Genomic DNA, 27,816 nt, shown 5'->3' on the forward strand with positions numbered 1-27,816 from the left:
AGAAACCCCACGGGTTCTGCGGAGAGGAAAAGCGAGCGGGAACAATTTCCCGGGAAAAAGTTGTCGAGAGAATGCTGCAATGCACCTTCCTATTCGCCGATTCTGCGTAGAGAAGAGTAGCGGCAGGGAGGAGGAAGATTCTGGGTAGAGGACAGTAGCGAGAGGGAGGAGGAGGATTCTGGGTAGAGGCGAGTAGCGCGAGGGAGGAGGAAGAAGAGAAAGGATGGCGGCGGAAGTGGGTGGTTACTCCTTTCACGACGACGTCGTCATCAAGTCCCCGACAGATCGTCGCCTGTACAGAATCCTTCGTCTTTCCAATGGGCTTACTGCCATCCTAGTCCACGACCCGGAAATCTTTCCTCAGTCCGATGCCCAAACCGTCAAGGAAGAAGAGGAAGACGAAGTTACAGAAGAAGACGAAGACGTGGATGACGGAGAAGAGGAAGACGAGGAAGGAGACGAAGAAGACGAAGACGAAGACGACGAGGAGGACGACGAAGAGGAGGAGGAGGAGGAAGATGAAAACGAGGGATTACCTCACAAGAAAACGAAAAGGGCAGGTCGTTCATTTCCAACCAAGAAGGTAATATTGCGATTGCAGGTTTTTTGATACTTCTAATCCATTTGGTTGTACACAATATTTCAAGCAATGTTGTTCTTGCACACACACACACACAGAGAGAGAGAGAGAGAGATATATATATATATATATATATATATATATATATATATATATATATATATATATATATATATATATATATCAGCGCACGTCTTGCATGGACATTCGATAGAGAAAATCTTCTGTATTCTTCTCACGTAGCGTAATCAAAGTTTGATATCGTTGAGAATGGGTTGTACCTTACGGTGAATGGTCGCAGTCCCGTTTTAGAACCATTACAGATGATATTCATTGTCGATTTTGGTCAAGTCACGAGATGAACGGAGATATTGGAAACACCATAGGGATGCCGAATTGAGATAGGAACTGATTACTGTTACATTGAAATTTAAAGTTGCTGAAGCTAGAATATCAGAATGTCCAAACAGCATATATTGGCAAGTTTATTCTTTATTCCTTTGATTATGTGGGAGAATTCAACATCATGGTGCTTGAGTGATTGTCTGAAAAGTTTAGAGAAACAGGTCTGTCCTCTTTGTTCTAAGTGGTAAAGTGCCTTTTCGGTGTCCGTATCTTCTGACTGTTTCACATCTGAAGATCCTACCTTTGAAGATTGTTGAACTATATTGAAAGTGTCTAAGTGACCTCTTATTTGCTATATCAACCATAAACTCGATCATCATCTCTTTCATCACACTGAGCACGCTCTTGTACAATCTTTACCTTCTGCATGATGGTTTGCTATTAGTGGAATATTATATAGCTTATGCATAATGTATGAGACAGGATTTTTTAAACAATCCACTGGGTTTCCTTCCCCGTCTCACCAAGCATTTGTGCCAACTAGTCAATTACTGGAATCGTGTTCTTCTATTGTGCACCGGATATTCAGATGGTAGCATAGTGACACGATACAGCACCTTTGCTGTGGCTTGCAATTAAATGCTCGATGTTCTTAAGTTCATCAGGTATTATCCAACAACAAAGGTCCCATAAGCGGACTACTTCATTGTAAGTCTTTGAGATATTCAACTGTCAAGTAGGTTGTCATGTTTTTATGTTTCCTAAAGGTAGATATGGACAAACGATCTGATGAAAACTTTAATAGCAGTAGCTTTTTCATTTTTTTTTCTAATCGGTAGCTTTTAAATGTTAATTTTTCTGACTGCTAGATATCTTTGTAGTTGGGTTGGATGAGATTTTTTGTTTGTTAGAAACGACGACTCTCAGACCAGATCCGACCCATTTGCATATGCTTACCTTCTCAAAGTAAGTGCATATGTGATTTTTTGTGACTTTGCCTACCTGTGTAGAATTTTAGGCAAGGAAAATGCAAGATTGTTAAATCTTGAATCTTGTAAGCCATTTTTTTATTTTAAAGATTGAGGTTCTTGAACTATGAGAAACAGATAGGTAACAGCGAATATTTCTAACAGATAACTCTGTTAAGCCGTGTTTGTTATGTAGAATGAAATGTAATGTTGGGTTTTCCCAATAGTATATCGGGTATCTAGCAACAAGGCGAGCAAGCTTTCCAGCATCTAAGAATCTTAATTATATATGTTAAATTGAACATTGTATTTCGAGCTCCAGGTAAGAAAGCTCTCCAGCATCTATCATAATTCATAGAAAAAAAAAAAAACCTCTGCATGCAGTACACGAAGGAAAAAGAGTAATTCAAAAGAAGAAGAGTGTTTGGATTGACATATAGATAGAAATCTTCGTCCCAGATTATTATTGGTTTCTTGTATTATATATTTATCTGTGAGTACTGTACTCAATATATAACTTTATTGGCATTGATGATTGGTCAGGTGGTGTCTTGGAAAAATCATACTTAACTTTTTTCGAAGTTTAAACATCGTAAGAATATCCTATATTTGTAAGCTCTTCAAGGCCTACAAATTCTTATTTATTGATTGTGAATTCCAGGCCGCAGCTGCTATGTGTGTTAGAATGGGCAGCTTTGCAGACCCTGTTAGTGCTCAAGGTCTTGCTCACTTTTTAGGTCAGAATCTGCTTCTCTCTCTCTCTCTCTCATACAAACACTCCCCCCTCCTCCCTTCCCAAAACAATAGAGTGCGTGCATAATTCAATCTGGTTTGTCATCCTGTCTGGTCAGGATATATATGAATGCATGAATGATTGCATTGAATCAAGTTTTGCAGGGTTGTGGAAGTTGGTAGAACATATTTGGTGCTTCATGATCTCTTATGTGAATAGTTGAATACTTGAATGGTCAAATCGATTCATGTTTTACATCATCACACATGCTCTTTGCTGTTGCGTCACAAAGAAAAATAAAATTTTTATGTGGCTATACAGGAATCCATTTCATATTCTATTTTTTTCTTTAAGTTTTTTTTCTGACACCATGTTGTCTTGCAGAACATATGCTCTTCATGGGGAGTTCTGAATTCCCAGATGAAAATGAGGTTAGTTTTGGTTCTGTAGCACATTTCAATGTCTTCCATGGAAGTTATTGGTCAAGGACTTCTTTTTTTGCTTTTGTTCAGATTTTATGGCCCTTGATTTCCAGTTACATGGGACATGACATCATACATAGACAGTAAAGACTAAAGAGAAAGTTGCATGTCTTTGGACACTATAAAATGTTGTCTATCTGATAACCATTATCACTTGTCAGGACAAACTGATATTCTGCTCTGATCTTTCTTTGTCTTGAACCTCTGACGCAATAATAGCAGATCAATGTGTGGCCCCAAAGTGGGATGCCTGGTGGTGGTAGGTTGAAGCTCCAGTTGGTAGTCACTCCCTTCTCAAACAACCATACATGATACTTTTGCATGATATGGCTTTCTCATCAGTTTATGTTATTGTTTGATTTTACCATAAAAAGGAAGTCCAAATTTTTATATAAGTCAGGTTGAATTGCTGAACTTGCTATCTCGTTGCTCTTTTTCTCTTAGTTCCTTCTTTAGATCTAGGTGTTCATATTAAAAGAAGGAGATCGAGGCTAGTGTAGAGTTTTTGGTAAGTCATCAGGCACGTGACCTGAAAATTGACCTCATCCATAATGCAGTGATAGATATCTTTCATCGACAACTAAAGAACATTATTTTAAAGTGTTTTTTGATCCTGTCTTACAGTCTTATGTGTTCGGTAAAATGTTTTCTATTCAAATGCATCTATTTAAGATATTGCTTGATGGTTTGTGACATGGGCTATCACAAGATATTCTCATTCCAACTTGTGTTGGTAACTTATGTTGTTCTTTTTGTTTCTCATTGCTTCTTTATTTTATAGTATGATAGTTACCTATCAAAGCATGGAGGCTCCTCAAATGCTTATACCGAGACTGAGTGGACATGCTATTATTTTGATGTAAACCGAAAATTTCTCAAGGAATCCTTGAAAAGGTAATTTTCACATGTCTATATCACGTCAAGCCAGAAAGCTGCTTTTTATGGTTGTCGCATATTGAAGAAAAAAATTACTGCATTTACCATGTTAATGTCATGATTTATGGCTTGCTTGTTGATTTGGTTTATTTCTTTGCATGGACTCCAGCTTTTGTGGGTTGAATACCTGCTTCTGGAGCATGTCGTGATTGCTTGAGATGTGCCTTACAATTTCAAATGCAACTAATAAATTTCAGTTAGTATTCTATATTTGGGATCTCCATCTTTTTTTGAATCAGTCAATCTTTTTCAGGTGCTATGGTTGTTCAATGAACTTGACTTCTCAACTCAAAAGGGTGATTAGAAAATTTACGGTCTATGTGAAAAGTTGTTGAGTGTGTCACATAGGATACAAACTACTTCTAAGCATGCAGGTTAAGGTAATTGGTGAAATGTGGTGTCTGGATTTATAACTTGTTGATAGAAATGGTAATCATCACTTGACTGTTTCTGTAGAGATTATTGTCATCAACATAATCGATATTTTATAAATATCACAATAGTATTAGCAGTTTAGACTTTAGAGTCTTTAGACTTTATTGTCTTTAGACTTTATTGTCAAAATCCCATCTAGCTAAGTCACCTTGGTACTTCAGTAAGGTCCCCGTACCCGTGTCCCCATACCGACACGGCAAAACAGGTTCTTGGACACTTGGGCATTTTTTTAGATCGAAATTGATCCAAAATACTTACTTTTACTGGTTTAATTTATTTCTTTTTCAATTATCATTCTGTTTTTTCCAGTTATTCGTTAACATGTATTGTTTTTATTTTATTACTTCTTTATTTAAATGTTGCTCGCGCTTTGAACTTTTTGTTGTGTTTTGCATATATATACCCTGCCGTCTCGTACCCACATTTTTTGAAGTTGCCATGGCCCTACCCGCATCTTCGTACTGTACCCATGCGACTTAGCCATCTAGTCAGCCGATTGGTTTGTTTTGTTGGTTAAATTGATTAACAGCTGGCCTATGTTGTTAAACTAGCAACTAGTCAACTAGTTCACTTAGACATTGGTCATTGGCCAGCCAAATAATCCATATATATATATATATATATATATATATATATATATATATATATATATATATATATATATATATATATATATACACACACACACACATATATAGAGTGAGTGAATGGTTTACTGACTCTAGTTATCTAGAGTTACTTAGCCATCTAACCAAGGCCGTCCATCTGATATAGATGGATGTTTGAGAGAAAAACATGGATAAAAGGTGGAAACTAAATGACGAACATGCCCATCACCTTGGTTGAGAGAAAAACATGGAGAAAAAAGTGGAAACTAGATGATGAAAATGCCTGTCACCTTTTTCTCATTTTTCTCTTAACCGTCCATCATGCTGGATCGAATGATCTTGGTTAGATGGCTGGGTGACTCTAAAAAGCCAGAGTCACCATTCAATTTTCCTATACACACACACACACCCAATTCACTTGGACTCAGACTGAAATTCTGGCTCTGATGTTAGGATGTTAATCAATTCTGTCCAACTCTGATTTTTATAACTTAGGCTTTAGAACAGGAAAATAATGGCACAAAATGAAAATTTAACTGTTCCACCAAAAAATTTGTTTTGATAGTGTGACTAGTGACTGTATAACTTCAACTCCTTCTGCGTGGTTCGATTATCGGGGATATCATATTTACATGTAAAATCTCTGCTTTTGCTTGTTTGATGTATGTATAACTATACAGGCTACTACTGAACTATACTTTTTGGGTACTAAAAATTTTTCAACTGTCACACACAAAATTATTGGGTTCTTCTATTTTTATTTTTTTTCCCTGTGATATCATGGCCATATAACTAAGAATCCTATTCTTATTTCTCTAAGGGGACATCCATTGCAGCTAACGTCTCTGCTTTCTGCCAGCTTGGTTTGTGCATAGCTGTAGTGGCTTCCTCTAAAGGGAGCTTTTGTCTTGATTTTTGAATAGAAGACTAGTGTTTTAACTTTTAAGTTCTCCTCTTTTGCAGATTTTCACAATTTTTTGTTTCACCTTTGGTGAAAGCTGAAGCTATGGAACGGGAAGTGATGGCAGTAGATTCAGGTGAGTGGTTGTGCTTGTTGGGTGTGTTTAGTAGCTTGGTGTTTATTCTTTTTAATTTTTATTTTCAAGTAGATAATATGTTTCTGGAATTCTTGCATCATTTCCATGAGCTGATAATTCTTTTTTACCTGTTGAATACATAAAACTGCAGAGTTTAAACAGGCTTTGCAGAGCGACAGTTGCCGGCTGCAGCAGCTTCAGTGTCATACATCTAAAGCTGGACACCCATTTAATAGATTTTTTTGGGGTATGACATGGTTATCTCACTTATGGTTGTACTTTGTGCTCTTTCTTGTTATGAATTGCTTTATGTCTGTCTGCATCGCAGGAAACAAAAAGAGCCTTTGTGATGCAATGGACAAGGGTGTCAATTTGCGTGAGCTCATTTTGAACATGTTTAAAGAATATTATCATGGTGGGCTGATGAAACTGGCTGTCATTGGCGGAGGTAAGATTCTAAAAGAGAGTGAGATAACCTTGCAATTTATGCAACAAGGAATGGAATTTGAAGAGTCCAAGGGATGTGAAAGCATGAATCTAGCATTCATTTGTTGACTGATGTCTTTTGTGCTTCAGAATCCTTGGACACTCTTCAAGATTGGGTTATAGAGCTATTCAGGAATGTAAAGAAAGGTGACAGCCTTGTGCCTGTTCAACAAGATGGGAATATCTGGGAAGCTGGTAACTTATTTTGGCTGGAGGCTGTTAAAGATGTGCATGTTCTTAATATAACTTGGACGTTGCCATGTTTGCATGAACACTATCTGAAAAGGCCAGAGGACTACCTAGCTCATCTTATTGGTCATGGTACTCTATTCTCTAGATTTCTTTCTTCCTAATGATTCTTGAACTGTTTTTGATTGAGACATCCAGATTTTGTTTATATGCCTTTCACATTTTGGTCATTGTACGTTATATCTGACCTTCTATGCTTCCTGTGAATGTAGGTTCAGGAGATCAAATCTAGTTTATTTACCCTTTTGCATTATCAATTGTTAGAGTTCTCTTTTACATCTTGTTTAGGCAATTTTGGTGTGGTATAAACTGGATTTGCTACCTCATCAAGTTTGATCTTTTTGTTTCTAACCTTGCTGATGGTGCCCTCCAGATTTCGCATTAACCTTGTTCTTATTTTTAATTGGGAAAACCTACTGTAGGTTGTTGTGATGATTTATGAAAGTTCATTTTGCTTCTTCTGTCATCATCTATCTAGATATCTGCATGTTCTTCCAACCAATACATAAGATTCTTTTGAAGTTTTACTGAAAAAACCTGTTGAAGTTTTAAAGAAAGTATTTTCAGCCAGTATGGTTTCAGCACATGTGCAGATGAAATGGTTACAAGAGTTAAATATTCTCTATAAACATATATATAGATGAAAATTAGGAAATGAAAATGAAACCTATTAGCGGCATGTTGCATAACTGGGTGGAAACCTGCTTTGAAATTTTTCTAGTGCTCTTAGGGTCTTAGATATTCTTTGTCTGCTCTTGCACAGAAATGTTAACATTTAACGTCTTTAAATCAAGGCTGTTGCAGATGACTATATGAGAGTCTTTTTTTTTTATTTATTGAATGAATTCTCCAAACATGGCCACTACGATGGGTCTAAGCAGACAAGGAATAGGACCTGAACTGGCACAATCAATTTTAGTCTGATATCAAACTCAGAGATGACACGTTGAATCACTAAAATAAATCCCAAAAATTCTTACTGGTTGGATTTTATTGGATTCAGATTAGCATATAAAGTGGGTCTCCTTCAGATTCAGACCTGACCACCTGAATATGATCTTTACAGTTTACATGTAAAATGTCATTTTGTGAGGTCACTTTTTAATTGGATTTGATGCCTTCTATCACTTTTTTGGATTAGTAATATCATGAAATTCCAGAAGCAGGATTTAGTTGTAGTGTGTGTCAAATTTGGGTGCCCCTGTAGGTGGAAACTTATTGAACATATTGTTATCATTGCGGACGGATTGTGTCTGGCCTAGCTAAGCCAATGGTATAGAACACTCGTGCAGCCAGCTTGGCATTGCTCGGGAAGCAAGTGGGATCCAATCGGATGCTGAATCAAGCAAAAATCAGGATGTGCAGCGCGGTGGGGCGAAGACAAAGTGTATCGTTGTAGAATGATGGGCAGTCCCTTCGGAAAATGCAATTCTCTCGATAAGTTCCCATGTATAGCATTAGGCTGCGCATGGGGTTTCACATGGGTTTAGGGCTAATTCGCCTCATAGACACATAGGCTATATCCGTAACCATGTATGGTGGTGCAGGGTCGAGCAAGTGAAGGCTCAAGATCAAGTAAAGCGATGGTCGACCACCTTGCTTAATGACATTTAGTCGGAACCTACCTGTGGCTGGGATTTGCTTCCAAGGAAGTCTTCCCCCACCTAGATTTCGTATGGAGGTAGATAGAGGTGCTTGAAGGAAAGACGTGTTTTGACAGGGCCTCACAGGCGCGGCTTGCCGATGGCCTAGTATTCGAAAAAATCACATATAATACCCGAGAAATAAGTCAGCCGTATAAAACAGCAATTAGACGCATATTTTTTTAAAAAACGCCAGAAAATAAAAAACATGAAAAAAACTCATATTATACACATTTTTTTTGCGTATTTTTTTATTAATTTTATTTTTTTATAATTTTCAAGATTTGTTAAATGTTTTAATTTTTTTTAAAAATTGGCCGAGATTTTCTTGAGATATTCCCGAGATATACAACTTTGCCGTATTATACCCGAGAAATTCCTCGCTGTATAATACGATATATATGACAATGGTATGAAGATGTAGATAGCATGCTTTGTGTTCCCTTGTCAAAAAAGATAAACATGTGATGCAGCATTTGTTGATTTTATATAGTCTGCTGAACATTTTGATGCAGGATAAAATGCTCTGTACTAAACGCTTAGTTCAGCCTCCTAACATTTACGATCAAGTAACCATAGAGTCCTGTTCTAGTATCAGTCACTTCATTCAGCCATGAGCCAACTGTTCCTTCTAACTGGATATATGAAATGTTCTGGAGCAAGAATTTTCTTTTCTTATACTGAAGAATGTTACTGATAGGTTTTTTTTTATCTTCTTGTATTTGTATCTTTGTCTCTCTCATGCATATGCACAGTTATTGATTACTGGTGGTTTTACAATTCTATCAAAAATGTTAGTAATTCTTTGTGTCATAGTTTTTAATTAATGTATTTAATGTTCTTACATTGGGGTTTTGGTTTTAGAGGCCAATGGTAGCTTGTACTCTTTTCTAAAGATTCGAGGATGGGCATCTTCACTATATGCGGGAGTGAGCGATGATGGATTACACCGTTCTTCTATTAGCTACACATTTGTCCTTTCTATTAGTCTCACAGATTCTGGTCTGGTCAAGGTTATGTTTCTGACTTTGTGCTTTATGTTTTTATTTGGCCTCTTCTTTCTTCTGGGGATGGGAAACGTAACACCTTCTGGTGCAACCAAACTATCCAGCTATTTTATTAGGATTTCTCTCTGTCTGCCACTTCTGCTTTCAGTAGCAGTATGTGTTTAAAAATATTACATTGCATACAATGGTAGCACATAGCTTGTTCAAACTGTAATCTTAGATATTTGTTGTTTCGTATATTGAACTAGTGATCATATCACAAAACTTGACTTGCTAAACAATTCAATTTTCAATATATATCTGGGTTTATGAAAATTACAGCCTTTGTGTGTGAATGTCTGCTGGCTGGGTCCAACGGGTTAGCTAAAAGCTTTTACAAGCTGTTTGTGTCAATGTTGCTACTGATCTTATGCATAATATCGATACTGTATATATCGGGTTCCATATTGGGCTGTATGAGCCAGGATTAAAATGTTGTTCTTTTCTGTCTGTTTCTTTTTATGTGTTTTTTTTTTTCAAAATAAAGGCACAAAAAAATAAAAATCTAAACATCAGAAGAAAAATCAGAAAAATGAAAAAAATACAAAGAAATCTCAATTTTTTAAAAATAAATCAAAATATAGCGAAAAACATAAAATTGAAAGAACAAGCGAAAGAAGAGTGCATAGCATTGTAATTGTAAATGAAGTGCACTTAGATTAAGGCCTGCTGTTTTTTCTTGCATTAAACATTTTGGGCTGAACCTCTAATTTGTTGAGAGATAGAGAGAGGCCGATGTAAAAGCAGGGTGCTGGTGGTTGGGCAACCTCCCTTGACTACTCTCTACATGCACAACTCCCATTATATAAGCTTCAAAGTCCAGTAAGGGGTTGTTACTTTGCTGCTTGGTTTTGAATGTACATATATATATATATATATATATACATATATATATATATATCTGTTTTTTTCAAGCTCGCCGTATTCTACCCGAGGAAACCTCGCCGTTTAAAACTCTGAGACTCTATTGAAAGATTGACCATTATGGACTGCATCACTAGATATGGGAGAATACAAGATTGTCAGCCTTTTTTATCTGATAATTACAAGGGCTTGTTTCAACTTTCAACAGCTTTCTTGTTTCATTTCATTGACAAAACGATGTGTGTCAACCTATACACAGTGACATTTATAACATTTCTTAATTTATCCATGATATAGCTGCCAGTTAACAGTATATGCTGGTGTGATGATATTTCTGAGGATTTAAGTTGATAGTTTGACTGGATGATATGGTGTTTGCAAATAGCTATTAATTGGTTGCGGTTCATGTTAAAGTAGTGAATGTGGGATTCTTTGTACCCTACTTTTGACCTAATTTTCAGCAATTTTAAAGATGCATTTTACATTTTTGACAAAAAACTTATGAATATGACTTGTATGCTTGAAGTCAACAGGCTGAGCCGAAGAGTTAGGAGCTTGCTCCTAGAGCCAAGGATTTGCAGGTACTTTTTGCCTGAACAAAGTGGTCATATGGTGATACCCATATTTATGGATTTATAATGTTATTTATTTCATTATTTTATTTACCAAAAATCATTCCATCGGACCACGTGTTGCTATTACTAAAAGATAGAAATAGATAATTCATTTAAAGGAATACCTTTGAGAACATAGTTTATTATGCAAAGCAGGTGCAAAGCAGAAGTAGACCCATTTCCTAGTGGACCCTAGTTTGAATCCGTTACGTAAGGATCCATCAATTAGGATCCATATTCATGTAATTGGATTTAGATAGGTCCAAGTCTATGCAATTGGATCTAGATTCATTGCTCAACTTCTTCTCTATTTAAAAGGCTTAGATCTCATTTGTAAGAGTTTAAAAATCTTGATATGAAACTTTTCCAGTTTCTCTAGTTAATTTCATTTATTCTATGGTTCTTTCTAGTTAAATTTCCTATTGCTAACCTTCCACTTCTATTTTCTTGCATTTCTCTCTTTATTACCGTTAGTTGCAGTTGATTGTGGGGCTTAGGATCTAAAAACCCTATTCACCGTGTCAGATTTTGTTTCAAACTTTCTAATAACAAATTTCGCTGCATCATTTTAATATCAGAGCTTATCACTCTATCACATTGGTATTAGAGCATTATTGTACATCAAAGTGTTATTAAAGCAACACTCTCCTTTACTCTTTGTGATGGTATTGGAGGAGAAGGATAATCTTGCTGTTGAAAAAACATGAATAAATTTAAAATTCATGTGTGCATGCACGAGTTGTTAACCAAAATCTGCATGCACGAAGGAAATGTTACATCCGAGCAAATATCTGGCTGTTGCAAAAAAAAAAAAGAAAAAAAAGAATGAGGTGGTGTGTTCCATCCCCAACTCAGAGTGCCAATCTATCACTGATCACCTAGATGGATAGAAAGATGGTTTCCGTGCTTGGAATACCCACAATAGCAGCCTATGGTAGTTGGGTTCCCACTAGAGAAGGAAGAATGTTATTTGGAGGAACTTAGCAAAAATTGGGGCTGGGCACTGTCACAAATCCTATTCACTATAGCTTGGCTTTGCAGGAATGGTAGTGTCTGGGGCTGCCGGAGACACACAAGCTGGTGCCACACATGCCAAAGACATTTTTTCAAATCAAGCTGCTTTAGCCTAATCAACATTCTTTATGCGACTCTGTCAAAGTTAGATTGTCAAAGAAATCACTGAAATCCATTATGCTCTCTGTAGGAGAAAAGAAGCAAAACTGGCAACCACTAAGTTGTCAATGTCAGGTTGATACCATTAACCATGTACATACAGAGAGATCTCACTTAGGCTACCATTGTAACTTGCTAATTAGTTTGTTAACTTAGTTTTGGCACTTAATAACTAAGTAGTTTGTTTAGCTGTCTGTTATTAACTAGTTCTCTCCCTCCGTTTACGTGTGTGTGTGTGTGTGTGTGTGTGTGTATAGAGGATTAGAGGGATATATATATATATATAATGAGAGAGAGAGAGAGAGAGAGAGAGAGAGAGAGAGAGGGAGAGGCTTGACCATCTGGACAGCTGGAGAAATCCACCACTCTGTGTAAATGAACAAAGAAAGAAAGAAAGAAAGAAATAATATATATATATATATATATATATATATATATATATATATATATATATGTATTTAGAGAGAGAGATGCAAAAATATATCTGATTTGGACCGACCGACTTGAGGCAATCCATCCCAACTAGTCCTTTGTGGGACCTTGACAAACGTGTCAACTTGCGAATGCACAAATATATATCAAATTTATTCTGACTTGAAGCGACCGGTCCCGGACTAGGCCTTGTGCACTTTGATTGCTTGATGAACCTGTGTCTGACTTCTGATGTTGGCAACTTAGTGGGTGTCTAGTTAACTGGGTTAGGAGCTAGCTTGTAGATTACCTATATATGTTCTGTCTCTTTCCTCAGCACATGTGATCTCATTATGGTCATTGTTTGATGCTTTGGCACGACCGCCACTTGGGTTTGTAGTCCTGATACTGCATCTTTTCTAGCTTCAATGTACTTGCATGCCTGTACATTGTCAGATCTAGTTCTGATGTCAAAAGGTGGGTCAGTTATAGTTCCTCAGTTTTTGATATAGTTGACGTGCATATGGCTAATGCAATCTACTACTGTTGCAGGTGCTTGATGTTGTTGGGGTAGTGTATCAATATCTTAAAGTATTACGTCAGGCTGGCCCGCAAAAATGGGTATTTGATGAGCTCCAGGCAATTGGGAAAATGGAATTTAGGTTTGCTGAGGAGCAGCCACAGGATGATTATGCAACGGAACTTGCAGGTATGTTTGCTTTTCATGTTTCACTTATATCTGCTATAGTTATATAATTTTGCTGTAATTTCTGGTTTTTGTAGTTGAACTAGTTAGTTGGAAGGCTGGGCTGCTGCTGTTACAATGGAGATTGTATTAAGTATTACTGGGTTATTCTGATACCTGATTATTAGGAATTAAATTCTCATGATCACATGTTCAGCATTAGAGTCTTGAATACTGATTACTGTTTTGCAGCCGCCGTACCATTAAGTCTCAAGATAGAGTGAAATAAAATATCTGATATTCTCTTTCTTGGAAACTTGAGTGTGTGTGGGTGACACTGTGGGACCTTTGCAAATTGTAATACTATAATTTGTCAAAATTGTATACACAAATTATTTTGAAGTATCATAACAATACGTCAATTTAAAGCTTCCTGATAATAACTGGGGCTTCATGTATGAACTGCCAAATATTGTGAAGTAATATATATATATATATATATATATATATATATATATATCCCCTGCACCCAAGTTTTTTTGAGATGTGCTGCACCGGCACCTGCATCCACAGCCCACACCCATGTGACATAGTTTATAAAATATATATTACTAAAACAAGAAACGATAAAAAGCCTAAAACAGATAGAAATATTTACAAAATGAAGCCTGCATTGTCCAAGCAGTGTCCCATACTTGCATCAGTTTCGTGTTGCTTCGATGCAGGTACTCCTACCTTTTAAAAGTGACTGTGTTACATAGAACTGAACTTTTATTCTGCAGTTGGCTGAAATATGGTTGTAGAGGACACAGTGGAAGTTTAGAGAGAAAATGTGAGAAAAATAACATCTAGACATTTGAAAAGTTTGGGGGGGGGGGTGTTTAATTTTCATTAGTCAAAATTCTTAGGCAGTTATTATCTCCTTGAATGAACATTTTGACACTTACACTTGGGGGTCACTCCACCATGAAGATTGATCTTCCTCCGTGCACCTGCTGCACTTTGGTAGTTTGTGTCGATGAGCCCGACTAACCTGTGTATTGTCAAACTGAAAAATTTCATCAAATATGAAGTATGGCTGTGAAGATGACATTCTTTTTTAGTCTATCTGGTTTCTTCTCTATTGAATGCCAGTCTCCAGCTCTCCATGAGCAAAAAACTTAGTTTTTTTTGACATGCCGATATGTTTTGTTATCATAGTCTTACTTCAAAGTTGTGTCCCTGGTATTCAAATGTCTGGATATTTTATTACTTCATGCTTATTATCTTCTAATGCCTTGGAGAATTTGTTATATGTTATATAGTAATCAGAGTTGATGGTTGTTGGATGCATTTAACTTTGTATTCACAGCTGATTCACTATCATATTATTGCATTTCAGAAAATGCTCTTCTGTATCCAGAGGAGCACGTGATATATGGAGATTATGCCTTTGAAGTTTGGGATGACAAATTAGTAGAACATGTCCTAAGCTTCCTTACACCTGACAATATGAGGATTGATATATTAACTAAATCCTTCAAGAAGAAGTCACTCTGTGAGTGCTTGTTACCTCTGTTCCATTTTTCATTGCTCCTGCCCTTCTTTCCAGCTTTTGAAGTGCTTGGACATTGATTTATTGCATTTCTGCTGAAATTTGTAATTGCTTGTCCTGTGTTATGAACACAATTGCAAACCCAGGGACTGGAACCGGATCAACTGACCTCTGGGTCGCAGGCTGTGAAATGACGGCTAATTTTTATATTGTTTTTTACCATAAGTTCATGAACATGTTCAATATAACTATAAACTAACACTAGCTACAATCGAATAAGTCAATAGTAATAGCTTATGGAACAAATAAGGATAGGTACCAAGTAGTAACTAATAATAAATAGCTATGCATTATGACATATTGTGCATTTAATAATAATCATTTGATCCATAAACTGAAAATCTGTTTTACAATATGTTAAAATATAATATAAAAGATGAAATCATGGAAGAGGACATGCTGAAAATTCCCTGTTTCCAAAGAATAAACAAATAGTGTCGCTGGTGACCTGCAGGAGCACACAGAGAGAGAGAGGGAGAGAGAGGTACCTAAGCAAAGTGGCCACTCATTGTTACTGGCAACTGGAACACAGTCATGGAGATGGTGTGGGGGAGGAAAAAGAAAGCTTCCTAAAGTCCTAGACTGTAAAAGAGGGAGGTTAAATGTGGGCAGACAGAATGATCCATGAATCGGGTCAGAATCCAATATGATTCAACAAAAGTTCCTCAGTTCTAATGACTTGTTCTAGGTTCAGGCAAAATCAGTCCTGACCCATGGACTCATTGAGTTGGGCAATTCAAGGCGAGTTGTTTGTAGATTTGGTTGCAAATGGATTACGACTGGAAAGTTCCTAAAAATCCTAAACTGTAGAACGGGAGGTTAAATGTGATCCGATGCAACGACCCATGAACCAAGTAAAAACCCAAAATGGTTGACGTAAAAATTGGTTTCTTTCTCAATTCTAATAAGTTGGTCTAGGTTCAGGTAAAATCAGTGACTACCCATTGAGTCATTGAGTTGGGCGATGAAGAAGTTGTTTACAGACTTGGTTGCAAATGAATTTCTATTGGAAAGTTCATCCAGTTACTTGCCTCTATCCAAATAAACTTTGGTGATCCTTGAATCAGACATTAGGTTTCCCAACTATGGTTATGACTGTCTAAGTCACACTAGTGCTTTAAAATGCACCCAGCACCCATGTCGACACGACACGGGTGTGGGTGCGGACACTGTGCAGTTCCGACATGCACCCAAGCCACACATGATTTTTTTTCTTGTTTTTTCTATTTTTTTTCACCCTTTTTCTCCTTTTTCCTCGCCCTTTTTCATTTCCCTCTTATTTTTCCCTCCTCTTTTTCGTTCTTTTTCAAACTTTTAGTTTGCCCCTCTCTTTTTAAAAAAGAAGACAGTCAAAGGTGCAGCAGTCGTCCTTTTTAAAGGACAACCAGTCTGCTGTCCTTTAAAAGGACGAGTAGACTATGTATATTTAAAAGAAAAACTTTATTTTATTTCCTCTTTCTTTCTTTCTTTTTCAAGCTTCCAACTTTTTTCTTTAAAAAGAAAAGCAGCAAAGGAACAACCAAATGTAGATAGTGTAAATTTGTAATTTTTTTTGTTTATAGACAATTTTGTTATGTATGTGTGCGTGTGTGAGTATATATATATATATATATATATATATATATATATTATAGTAATACTAATAAAAAAAAATTACCGTCACCGCACCGCCGCACCGAAATTTTTTGGAATGTGCCGCTCCAGCACTGGCTCCCGCACCCGCATCTATGTGGCATAGATAACTGTCTGCTGCATTCTTTCTCTTGTAGATATTGCATGATATTGCTCTTTTGGTATTATAAGTTGTTAGTGGTGGAAACATGTGGGAAACTTTTCTGAAGTTAAATCTTCTTCCAACTCGGTGTGGATAAACTTCAAATAATCTATTGATGACAATGGCATTCAAAATGTCACCTGACATGAGGTGGATATTATCTGACATGCTGAAATACCAAAGTCATATCAAGAATACTTGAATAGCTTTATACATTCTCTAACACCTTTTGAGAATGGTTTCATAGGAAAACTTATGTTGATGTATATTTGGATATTAAATTTCTTATATGCATGCATAGTAGTTTTATTAATTGAAATTAGAAACATTTTTGTGCTTTAAAAGAAATGTCAGATTCATACTTTGGGCCGGAATTGCCTGCTGAGTTGTACCATTGGTAGATAGTAATTACTTTATCGTTCTTTCTCATCTGGGCTAGCATCGCAGCTATGTTACCATGGTAGAGCTTCTTCTTGTATTGGGCATTTCTTAAGACATGAAAATTCATGTTCAGTTCACAATAAGATTAATGCATGTGGACAATGAACTGTGTTCCCTTGCCTTGGTTGTGAAGCTTAATATGTAGTTGGCTTAGTGACCGGAGTGCTGCATGTAGTAGAGTTTGTTGATATGGTTGGCTGCTGCCTAGCATGATTGTAAAAACTAACTACATAGGTAGGATATAACAAGCAATTAATAAAATTTATCTATGAGATCTATTATCATTTATTGGCGACTTTTGAGATGTCTCATGTTTCTTTCCTCCTATCATGTTAATTCACTAGGATTTATGCTTTCTCCTTATTGGATTTTTATCATGCATTATTTCAGCTGTGCAATATGAACCATGGTTTGGTTCAGCCTATGGTAACGAGGCCATTCCGCCATCTCTGATATGTTTATGGAGGGACCCACCCGAGCTTGAGCCATCTCTTCATTTGCCTGCAAAGAATGAATTCATTCCCTACAATTTTTCTCTTCGTAGTGAGTCAAAGAATCTTGTGGATATGGATCTTCCCAAATGCATACTTGATGGACTCAAGGTCAAGTTCTGGTACAAGCTTGACAAGACATTCAATGTTCCACGTGCAAACACCTATTTCTTGATAACTGTGAAGGACTCATACAATTCAGTAAGGCAGTGTGTGCTCACAGAGTTGTTTATGAATCTTCTCAGAGATGAGCTAAATGAGATACTATATCAGGTATATATGTTAATTTATAGCTTGATTTTTTGAGTATCTTCACTGCCGAGATTGACAAGTCTTGAATTAATCAATGTTGTAAAACGCATATCGTAAGGCGTATCGGTCGGGCTTTAAGATACGCCGTATCATAACGTATCATAACCGTATCGTAAATTTTTTTTAAAAAATAATAATAAATCAGAAAAAATTAAAAAAAAATCAGAAAATTCATAAAAAAAATCAGAAAAAATTAAAAATAATAAATTCTTCATAGAAAACATGTTTTAGATAATGATAGACTTATTATTGCTAAATGCTATAAACTTACGCGTTCACGGTTCATCATTCATACTTCATAGACATCAAAATTCATAACAATATCATTCAATTTCAATCAACAAAGCATAAGCCATAAAGTGATAAAACATAGCCTACATCTGCATTTTCAATTTCTTTCTGTATCCTCTTTTGATGTAAAGCATGAAGCATATCTAAACATTGCTGACGCACATATGGAGGCAAAGGTTTGTTTGGTCCTCCAACACAAGGAGACGCATCTTTGGAGGTCCCTGCCAAATGGTGTTTCATTCTATTAATCCTTCCTGAAAATGTATTCCCACAAAAGCTACATTTGAGTTTCAAACGGTTATTCTCCTTCACCCTTTCGCACCATTGCCATGTGGGTTCCATATCTTCAAAAAAAAAAAGAAATCCTATGGTAAATTTAATGAAAAACACTCAAAATCTTTCAATCTACGATTATACGGTAAAAAATTATGAATACATGGTAAAAACATGAGATTTCATACCTTACGAAGAACAAAATGAAGAAAACCCCTTTCCTTCCAACGAAAATCAACCACCCACGCACAAATCGACCCCTTAATCTTCGATTTCACGGTGAAAATCAACTTTTTGATGGTGAAAATGGACGATCGCCCTCCCTGACGGTAGTATCCGAGTTTGAGAAATGAAGAACGAAGGTTTTTTTTCAAAAAGAAGCCGAATAAGTAAGTCTCGAGCGGGTTTCCGCGAAATCAGCCCGTATCGTACGATACGGGGTGTATCGCCCAATGTCGTACGATGGGGGCCCTGCATGCGATACATGAACGATACACCCCCTATTTACGATACGGGGGGTGTATCGTACCGTAATTTTAAAACGATACGGTACGTATCGTATGATACGGGGTCGTATGGTACGATACGTACAACACTGGAATTAATTATCAACCTGCTAAATTTGTGCATCATGCTTATTAAGTTGGGTTTGGATTTTTAGTGTTTTTCTTCCTAGGTGGTCATTAACTAATGTGTGCTGTGTTTCCTTGTTCCGTCCCTTGTTTTTTCATTAATACTGGTGCTTCAGTAGATATTAGCATGGATGGGGTTTCCATATTATTCTGATTTGCATGTTAAGCAGCTTTTGTTCTGTAGAAGAATTGCATTTGTTATCAATTTTTAAGGACATCCAAGTAACAAATATTCATCTATTTTGAGATGAAAAGAAAAAGCATCACGATTACAAGTCCGTGATAGTTTCTTTCTTCATTCAGTTTGCCGAGTGGCCTTTTTAACACATAATAATGCTTCTTGAGGCATCATATTTTTTTTTTCTTGGTTCCTTATAGATTTTCATCATGCCCATGTGCAGGCTAGTGTGGCCAAACTGGAGAGCTCCTTGTCTATTGTGGGGGACAAGCTTGAGTTAAAGCTTTTTGGTTTCAATGATAAACTCCCCATACTCTTGGGTAAAATTTTGTCCAAATCAAGAATGTTCCTGCCTACTGCTGATCGTTTCCAGGTACGCATCTTATTCTCAAGGTTTTGATCTCATTTCTTTTATGTCTTGAATGCTCAATTCCTTTTGAAATTAGTAGTCTCAGACCAATAGAAAAAATGACTTATAGTTTCCAAAAAAGTTGAAAACATCTATGAAAAATTAAAGGGGGTGTTTGGATGACATCCTCATCTAAATAAGTTTTGTGAAGACTTGGTATTATGAAATCAAGTCTTTTTATGAGTTTTCATAACCAAGTTCTCCTAGCTTTTTAATGTGTTTTCAAAATTATAGCCTCGGATATCTTAGAGTAAGTCTGTGGTCTGTGCTAATTAGTTTCACAGTTCCATTGCTGTCCAGTCATCTGGGATAGCAATAGCTCCTCACACACTAAGGTAGACTAGAAGTGATGTGGACGATTAAGGTTTGATTTATTTTTATCCAGGAAATAAATTTGTAATCTCAAACAAGTCTGGTGGAAGCTTTTGCATTCTTTTCCTCCCATGTGATAAACTTTGGCAAGACTGAAACTGATCCATCCAGATGTCCAAAGAGATTTTTGACTTCTAATAAAAGGAAAATTTGTCTTTTTAAAATCAAGAAAATTGGACTTATTCAGTTTTTCCAGAGACAAGTTAACCTAAAAAGATTTGAGGACAAACCAGATTTAGAAAAAAGGGAGTCCATGTTCATGAAAAAATAGCGGGAAATAGTTGGTTATGAAATAAAGGAGGATCCAGACTGAACACTATTAGCAGTCAGCTACAATGTGCAGACTGATCAACGAGAAGAATAGTTTTTGTACACAATGACATTAAGCTTGGGATTAAGGTTGGAGAAGGACATGCAATAGATATGTATAGACTGAATGAGAAATATGGGAATTGATGCAGGAGGAACAAATATAATGAGCTCAGAAAACAAGAAAGGGTAATGGAAAATGATGAGAGAAATTGGGATTTATTTTGAGATACAAGATTAAGGATTTTTAAAAAGGAGACTCAAGACCTATTGGGTTCACCTTAACAATGGGATGTGCCTCTTGGAAAAGAAGTTCATGAAGTAATTTTTTTTTTCTGGTTTGAAACTTTACCTGCTTTAACTGTTGGTGTGGGAAAATAAAGAACAAAGTCAAATGGCAACTGGAATTGCTACCTTGGTAGTGCATTTGGAAAAGATGATGTTCTCTGAAATAGTTCTTCAGTTTTAGATAAAATTCTACTGTCTTTAATGACACTGATGAGAATTTTATGTAGGTACATATGTTCAATCTGCAACAGTAGTACCAGTTTGATTTATGTTCTCTGAATTGATTGTAATATTTTTCTTATGGACTGATTTGTTAGTAATAATTAGCAACTTTTGGAATAATCTTGTAGAGAAAAAGGGTCCTACGGAACACAAAATCAAGGCATAAAAGACTTGAAAAATCACACTAGAGAAAAAGCTCTGAAGAAGCTTAAAGATAACCTCTCACAAGCACACTTGTGCACTAGGCCGCAAGAACTAAAAAAAAACGAATATAAATATTATTGAAGAAGCCAACAAGGCTGAAAGAAGAATATATAAAAAGAAGTAAACTGTTTAAATAGAAGATTCAAAATTGCCAATAGCTAGCCATTATGCCAGCTCCAATGCCTCTGATTGGCTAGCTTCAGTCCGGTTAAAATTCGGTTTTGACCAGACTGCAGCCAAAGTAATAAAATAATATAAAAACATAGAAAGTAAAACGTACATAATGGAAGTCCTATACACACACCTGCACGTGCACACACACACACACACACACACACACACACACACACACATATGTATATAACACTAAGTATGTATGTGAAAGTGTTTGTAGTTACATGTATAAAAATGATACGTATACATGTGCATGAATTTCTAACAAAATAACCACAGGACATGAAATTACATGCAGTAATAAGGCAAGACTTACTGTTCCCTTATCTGGAATATGCTGGATATTTGTCATGAGTATTGACAATAATTTGCCATTTTTCAGGTTATTAAAGAGGATATGGAAAGAGCATTCAGAAATACAAACATGAAGCCTATGAATCATTCTTCCTACTTGAGGATGCAACTTCTTAGGGAGTACTTTTGGCACGTTGATGACAAGCTTTCTTGTCTAAATAACTTAAGCATTGTAGATTTGGAAGCTTTCATCCCAAAAATATTTTCTCAGGTGTCTCCCATAATTATACAAGCTAACTTACACAAACTTAGTTAATACCCTTCTGTTTTGTAGTATTGTGCTAACTGTTGGACATGATGTTGTCTGTCTCAGTTGTATATTGAAGGCCTTTGCCATGGGAACTTATTGGAGGAAGAGGCAATTGAAATATCAAAAATCTTTGGAGAGGCATTATCTTTGGACTCTATACCTCCATTACCAAGCAGCATGTGGCATAAAGAACGTGTTCTATGTCTTCCAGCTGGTGCTAATTTTATCAGGAATGCTAAAGTGAAGAATGAAATGGAAGTGAACTCTGTTGTCGAGGTATGCAATGTTTATATCATCTTGCCAGTTGTGAAAAATGAACAACTCAGGTGTGGATGCAGGTCTGAGATATGTTGCATGAATATCAACAGGAATCTCAGTTTTAGACAGCCTACAAAGTGTTGAATGTAGCTAGTATTTCAAAACTAGATATCTAGACACAATCATGTGTACATACACAGGCACGATTGCGTACAATTTAAAAAAAAAAAAAAAAAAAAAAAAAAAAAAAATATATATATATATATATATATATATATATATATATATATATATATATATATATATATATATATATATATATATATATATATATAATGTCAGTCAGTGCTTAACTATTTCTTCCATGAGGTGTGTGGCTAGGAAAACCACTCCATGGCTAATGAAAACGACTATGTTAGATCTTGCATGCACTAGGTCCGTACGCCCCGCACAACTTTTAAGATTTTCTTTTCTATGCAGTTGTACTTTCAACTTGAACAAGACGTGGGAATTCAATCAACCACTTCAATAGCTATGGTTGACCTATTTGCAGAGATCTTTGAGGAGCGGTTCTTTGACCAATTGAGGTAATTCTGGTTTGTTCTATTTGTTAAAATTTTATTTTGTTCTATCAATGCTTAGATTTGTTAATGTAATGTCAGCTTATTCCATATGGGAGACTGTTTGGGTATATTATCTAGATTTTGTCTATAGCATTTTGTGGCAGTCTTTGAGAGGTATTCATTGACCCAGCTGCCCATCCCACATTGCTGTGCTCCCGTTTAACCTAAAGTTAGAGATTATGTTTGTTCATTGGTAACTGGACTTTGATAAACTAAATGTCACACAACCATGTCTGACATGGGTGACTTACATCTTTGATCATGTGGACTGCAGGACAAAGGAACAGCTTGGTTATGTTGTTGAAAGTGGTCCACGTATGACCTACCGAATATCAGGGTTTTGTTTTCGTGTGCAGTCTTCACAATACAATCCCTCCTATTTGCAAGGGAGAATTGATCAGTTCATACATGGCGTGGAAAAAATACTGGTATGCATAATCTGAACTTTATGAAATTAAGAGGTCTGTCTCGCAAGTTATTAGTTTAATCATATCTGACAGATGTTTTAAGCTTGTTACTAGATTCGTCCATTATGCAGGACGTTGTCGATCAAATTCTAATGTAGAGTTCCACAGTATTTGGTCATCTATTCTCTGATCTGGTGATGATCCTTTGTGGATGTAGCTGTACAACTACATTACACCATTTCTCTTACCAACAAAAGTACCATGTCAGCCTTTGTGTTCAGCTGTCTTCACGACTCACAATCTTTAGAGTTGCTTTGATACCCTTTCCCAATTGTGGACACTCTGTGATTGAAGTCTGTCGGTTCTTCATATCTGTGAGTGGCTTTTTTGTTTCATGACCATTTTATACTGAGGTGCAAGGAACATTACATTTCCCACTGAATCAAAGAGAAAGAGTTGAAGTCGAGAAAATGCTGAGCAGCTGAGGTATCATGTTCTGACTACTAAATTTTGACATATCAGATTCGTTGTGCTACCTCAATAATTTTCAGCAAAGGAGAGCAGAGAAGACAAAGAGATGCCAATAGTCACAACCCAATGATGAGCGGATGTGGCTGAATTGGGGTATATTTAAGGATAGGTACATAGCATTTTTAATGGATAAAAAGTGCCCTAATAACTAAAACACATTACAGTGGTATCCATGAAAGCGGCCTGTGGATCTGGATCAGATTTGAATCCAGATCCAGCATGTCTTAACACTTAACAGTCTCTCTCAAGTTGTACATTGTCTTGAACCATGCATGACTTGCCATTTTAAATACCAAAGACTGCTCATTAATCCCCATTCCCCATTGTGAACAAGTCAGCCACTTGATTCTCAATACCAACATGGTGATGGTAGGGCTCCATTTCCTTGTCCTCGACCTTTTGTCTAATGAATTGCTGGTCTATCTTAACATGCTTTGTTGGACTATGTTGAGTCTAGTTGAGAAATGCTATGGCAGTTTCATTATAACACAACAATAGCGACCTTGAAATAGGCTCTTCCAATTCCCCCATTAGAGGTATAAGCTATGTGGCTTCAATGTGGCAGCAATTATAAATCTGTAGGTTCCATTACTTGATCCAGTGACAACCTTTTGTTATCTACCATCCAAGATAAGTCTCTGATCAAGAAATATTCAATAGAAACTGATCTCTTGCCCAGTCAATATGTGTATAAGACTCTAAGCATTGACTTCACGTGAGTTGCTATGTCTCATGCCTTTAGGAAGCCCATGCCCTACTGTCCTTCTTAGGTATCTCAGTGTTCTTTTCGCAGCATCATCTGCTGATGCATAAACTGAGATACTCAATTCACAGAATGTGCAATATTTGGCATGGTGAAAAGTGAGATATTAAAGCATTCTAACCGAACTTTGATATCTGGTCAGCTTATCATACAAGTCCCTATCTCGATAGCTTAATTTTGATGCAAAACACATGGAAGAGATGAGGATTTGCAATACTTCTTTGCTACTCTATCTAGTAAATCAATGACCTTGTCACTCAGATAATATTTCAAGGCTCCAAGATCTTTCATCTTAAGTCTTTGACTCAGAAGACCATTCATTGTTCGGGCATGCCAGTTAGAGTTACCCATGTGTTTGCATGAAAATTTTTTATCCCTTTAGTAGTAACCGCTCAACCAATTTGGTGTGTTTACACCATGATAATAATGACATCAATATATATCAACAATGTGGTTATCTCTGTACCTTTGGAGATAAGACGCAAAGATTGCTCGTGACTTTGCGAGTGCTTTGTGGGCTTTGCTCATGATGTTGGAGCGGATTTAAAAGCGAGTGATCAAGAGAATCTTTATACAAGCTGTGTTGTTGAATTCGAGGGAAAAGCTCTCAAACCAAGAATGTAAACCTTTCTTTAAACCATATAAAACTTTCTCAACTTACACATAAGCTTTAGGGTCCCTGTCTTTCAAATCTCCATGAATAAAAGAATTGTTTATTTCATAGTCACAAAAAGCGCGTTAAAAATGCAAAAAATAAGTCAGTCGAATGAAAGGCAAAAAATGCCGTTTACAAAAAAAAAAAAAAAGCCAAAGCGAAAAGACATGTTTTTTTCAATTGAATGGGGTTGATAGATCCAATTGAAGAGTAGTCATCGGCCCCATCATATTAGAAATACATGACGTTGGTGAGAAGTGATTTTTGAGAAAGAGGTAAAAGGTCTAGAACAAATTAACAACCTCAGCCTTGTTTCATGAAATATATCTAGGTATAATGAGAATAATTGTCAAAAAAAAGGAAAAAGAAAAACATAGAACCTATTCCCATAAAAGGAACATTTGGGTGCAAGGCCCGTTATATATTGAAGTGAACAATTTCAAAAGGTACTGAAGTTTTTTATTTTTTGAATCAAAAGGCAAAACATGTACTTTTACGGAGGTGACAACTTGAACATTTCTTCTCATTTGAAATAAACCTCAAATTAGATGCAATAATAAAAGTATCTGAACAAGCTTTTCAATAAAAGGGTGACTACAATGACCAATATGAGTATGCCAAATATTTGTGTTAACACATTTACACAAACTGAAAACATGCTTGGAAGAAGTTGCAGGAGATTCCCATGAACAGTTTGAAGAGAGAGAAAACAGGAATGAAAGGGTCTTTTTCGAAGAAGCATGTGTTTCTTCGTTTCTCCACTTTAATGAATGTCTCTTTCATTTGAAGATCCTTGACATGCATAGAAAAGAGAATAAATTCAACAGAAGAGTATGGAAGGGATAACCTTTGTGCAAACTAAGACACACCCAAGCATTCAAACATGCAGTAAGGCATCAAAGCTTAGTCGAATGCTTAAAGCATGACTCCTTCATTGTTTTCCAATTTTTGATATTAAGCAAAGGCATCCATTTATCAATATAAACTATTATATGAAATGCTCTGATTGCTCAAGCTGATTCATTTCAAAGGTGCCTCTTCTATCTTGAAGGCAATTATAATACATATGTACTTGAACAGTTGCTGTGTCTTGGGAGTATGTGCAATCTGGTCTAAACTTATTGGTACTGTGCTAGGATTAACCCAAGATTGCCCTGTCTTGGCAACTTTTGGGCTAGGTTTCTGTTAATTTAGGAAGGAAACAGTTTCCATTGTAGATTACTCAAAAGGTTCCAGTCATATAATTTGTTCTTTTTAAAACTTTTCATTATTAGTATTTCCTGTATTATAACTAGTAACTAAGGGATTTCTTTTGTTTATGCTATGACTACATGGAAATTCCTTGTGCCGAGTGCAACAACTTTAACTCAACATGATAAAATTGTTGACATTTCTTTATCTTCTACAGGAAGAGATTGACACTGAAACATTTGACAGCTATCGAAATGGACTGATAGCAAAGAAATTGGAAAAAGCGCCATCTCTTGTGTGTGAAACAAACCGGTATTGGAATCAAATAGTTGATAAAAGGTACTTAAGTAATTTTTGGAATTTCTGTCTGTCTTCACCAATTTGTTCATTCATATAGAGTTTCCTCTCTTCTCTTGGCATTGTTGCGTGAGCCTGTGTGTGCGCACCGCTGAGTATGGGTTCTCTGAAAAGCTATGTCTCATGGTTACTGAAAAATGGGTGAATCAACATGGCTGGCAGGGGTGCTGATTCCAGACATGGGCAAAACATATCTTTTATTTTTTGTTTATTATTTTATATATTAAAATATAAATAATCACTAAAGAATGTACTGTTAGTTTTCTTAAAATCTTCTTGTTGTTGAAAAATAAGAACTTTCTAGTTTTTTTTCTCGTGAAAATCATATTTTGGAAGTAGTTTCTGAAAAATGTTTTATGACCAAATTCCTGAAAGTAATGTTAGTTAATTTTTTCCATTTTGGTGATTTTATGATAGTGTAGTCAGGTCATTTCTAGGTGTAGATCTTTTTGAAATGTTGGTTAGATTGGTACGGATTCAGCTACTTCTTCAGATTATTTGTTTGCTACAAATTTTCTTACTGTGCTCATGATTATTTGCCCTTGCATTTTGATTATGATTGGTGTGGAGCATGGTACAGAAGAATAATATTAAAGATATGAATTGTTGAAGAGTGATGGGTAATTTTATATGCTATGAGGGTGGTAACTTGATTTCTCACTTCAGGTACTTGTTCGACATGGCCAAGAAAGAGGCTGAAGCTCTGGAAAATATTCAGAAGAGTGATGTTGTGGAGTGGTATCGCACTTATCTGGTACCTACTTCTCGAAAATGTCGTCGACTTGCCATACATTTGTGGGGCTGCAATGCAAACTTCCAGGAGACGGACGAGAAGCAACCAGTCCATGGGAAGGTCATTGATGACATTTCAGCCTTCCAACTTTTGAGAGAGTTCTACCCAAGCCTCTGCTGAATTTATTTGTGCTGGTAAAGTTATACGAGTCATAATTCTTTTGACATTTTTATGATTATTCTAAAAATTGGAAAGGCCTTCATTTATTGTAGGTTACACCACATTTTGAATTTCATCTCATGAAGTAAAATAATATGATTAATTCAAGTTTTAGTTTTTCTTATGTGTGTGTGTGTGTGTGTGTGTGCATGGACGCTGAATTGTTTAACTTAAGAACCTCTGGGTTGTTTTTTTACTGAAAATCTGGCAACTTGA

General features: G+C 36.2%; 1 protein-coding gene across 2 annotated transcripts; it reads left to right on the forward strand.

The window, feature by feature from the left end:
• The first annotated feature begins 6 nt into the window (after positions 1–6).
• Positions 7–27,724, forward strand: LOC116254307 (nardilysin-like). Of its 2 annotated transcripts, XM_031629627.2 has the most exons (19): positions 7–583; positions 2,555–2,630; positions 3,011–3,057; positions 3,890–4,002; positions 6,051–6,124; positions 6,276–6,371; positions 6,453–6,572; positions 6,701–6,931; positions 9,367–9,515; positions 13,163–13,319; positions 14,677–14,832; positions 17,495–17,868; positions 19,505–19,654; positions 21,642–21,824; positions 21,927–22,139; positions 22,602–22,708; positions 23,019–23,172; positions 26,509–26,630; positions 27,315–27,724. In XM_031629627.2, the coding sequence occupies exons 1-19, from the start codon at positions 224–226 to the stop codon at positions 27,559–27,561; spliced, it is 3,129 nt and encodes a 1,042-aa protein (XP_031485487.1). In that variant the 5' UTR covers positions 7–223; the 3' UTR covers positions 27,562–27,724. The 2 variants fall into 2 exon arrangements, with proteins under 2 accessions (XP_031485487.1, XP_031485488.1); XM_031629628.2 differs by lacking the exon at positions 2,555–2,630 and having other exon boundaries at positions 491–583.
• The last annotated feature ends 92 nt before the right edge of the window (positions 27,725–27,816 follow it).

Source organism: Nymphaea colorata, chromosome 5 (assembly GCF_008831285.2).
Source record: "Nymphaea colorata isolate Beijing-Zhang1983 chromosome 5, ASM883128v2, whole genome shotgun sequence".
Lineage (NCBI taxonomy): Eukaryota > Viridiplantae > Streptophyta > Magnoliopsida > Nymphaeales > Nymphaeaceae > Nymphaea > Nymphaea colorata.

What these genes read in the sequence shown, in the direction of transcription:
- LOC116254307 (XM_031629627.2), top strand. Translation starts at nt 224, where the DNA reads ATGGCGGCGGAAGTGGGTGGTTACTCCTTTCACGACGACGTCGTCATC. An exon ending in TAAATGAGATACTATATCAG is followed by an intron (nt 17,869 to 19,504) that starts GTATATATGTTA and finishes GCCCATGTGCAG; the next exon opens with GCTAGTGTGGCCAAACTGGA. An exon ending in CTACTGCTGATCGTTTCCAG is followed by an intron (nt 19,655 to 21,641) that starts GTACGCATCTTA and finishes GCCATTTTTCAG; the next exon opens with GTTATTAAAGAGGATATGGA.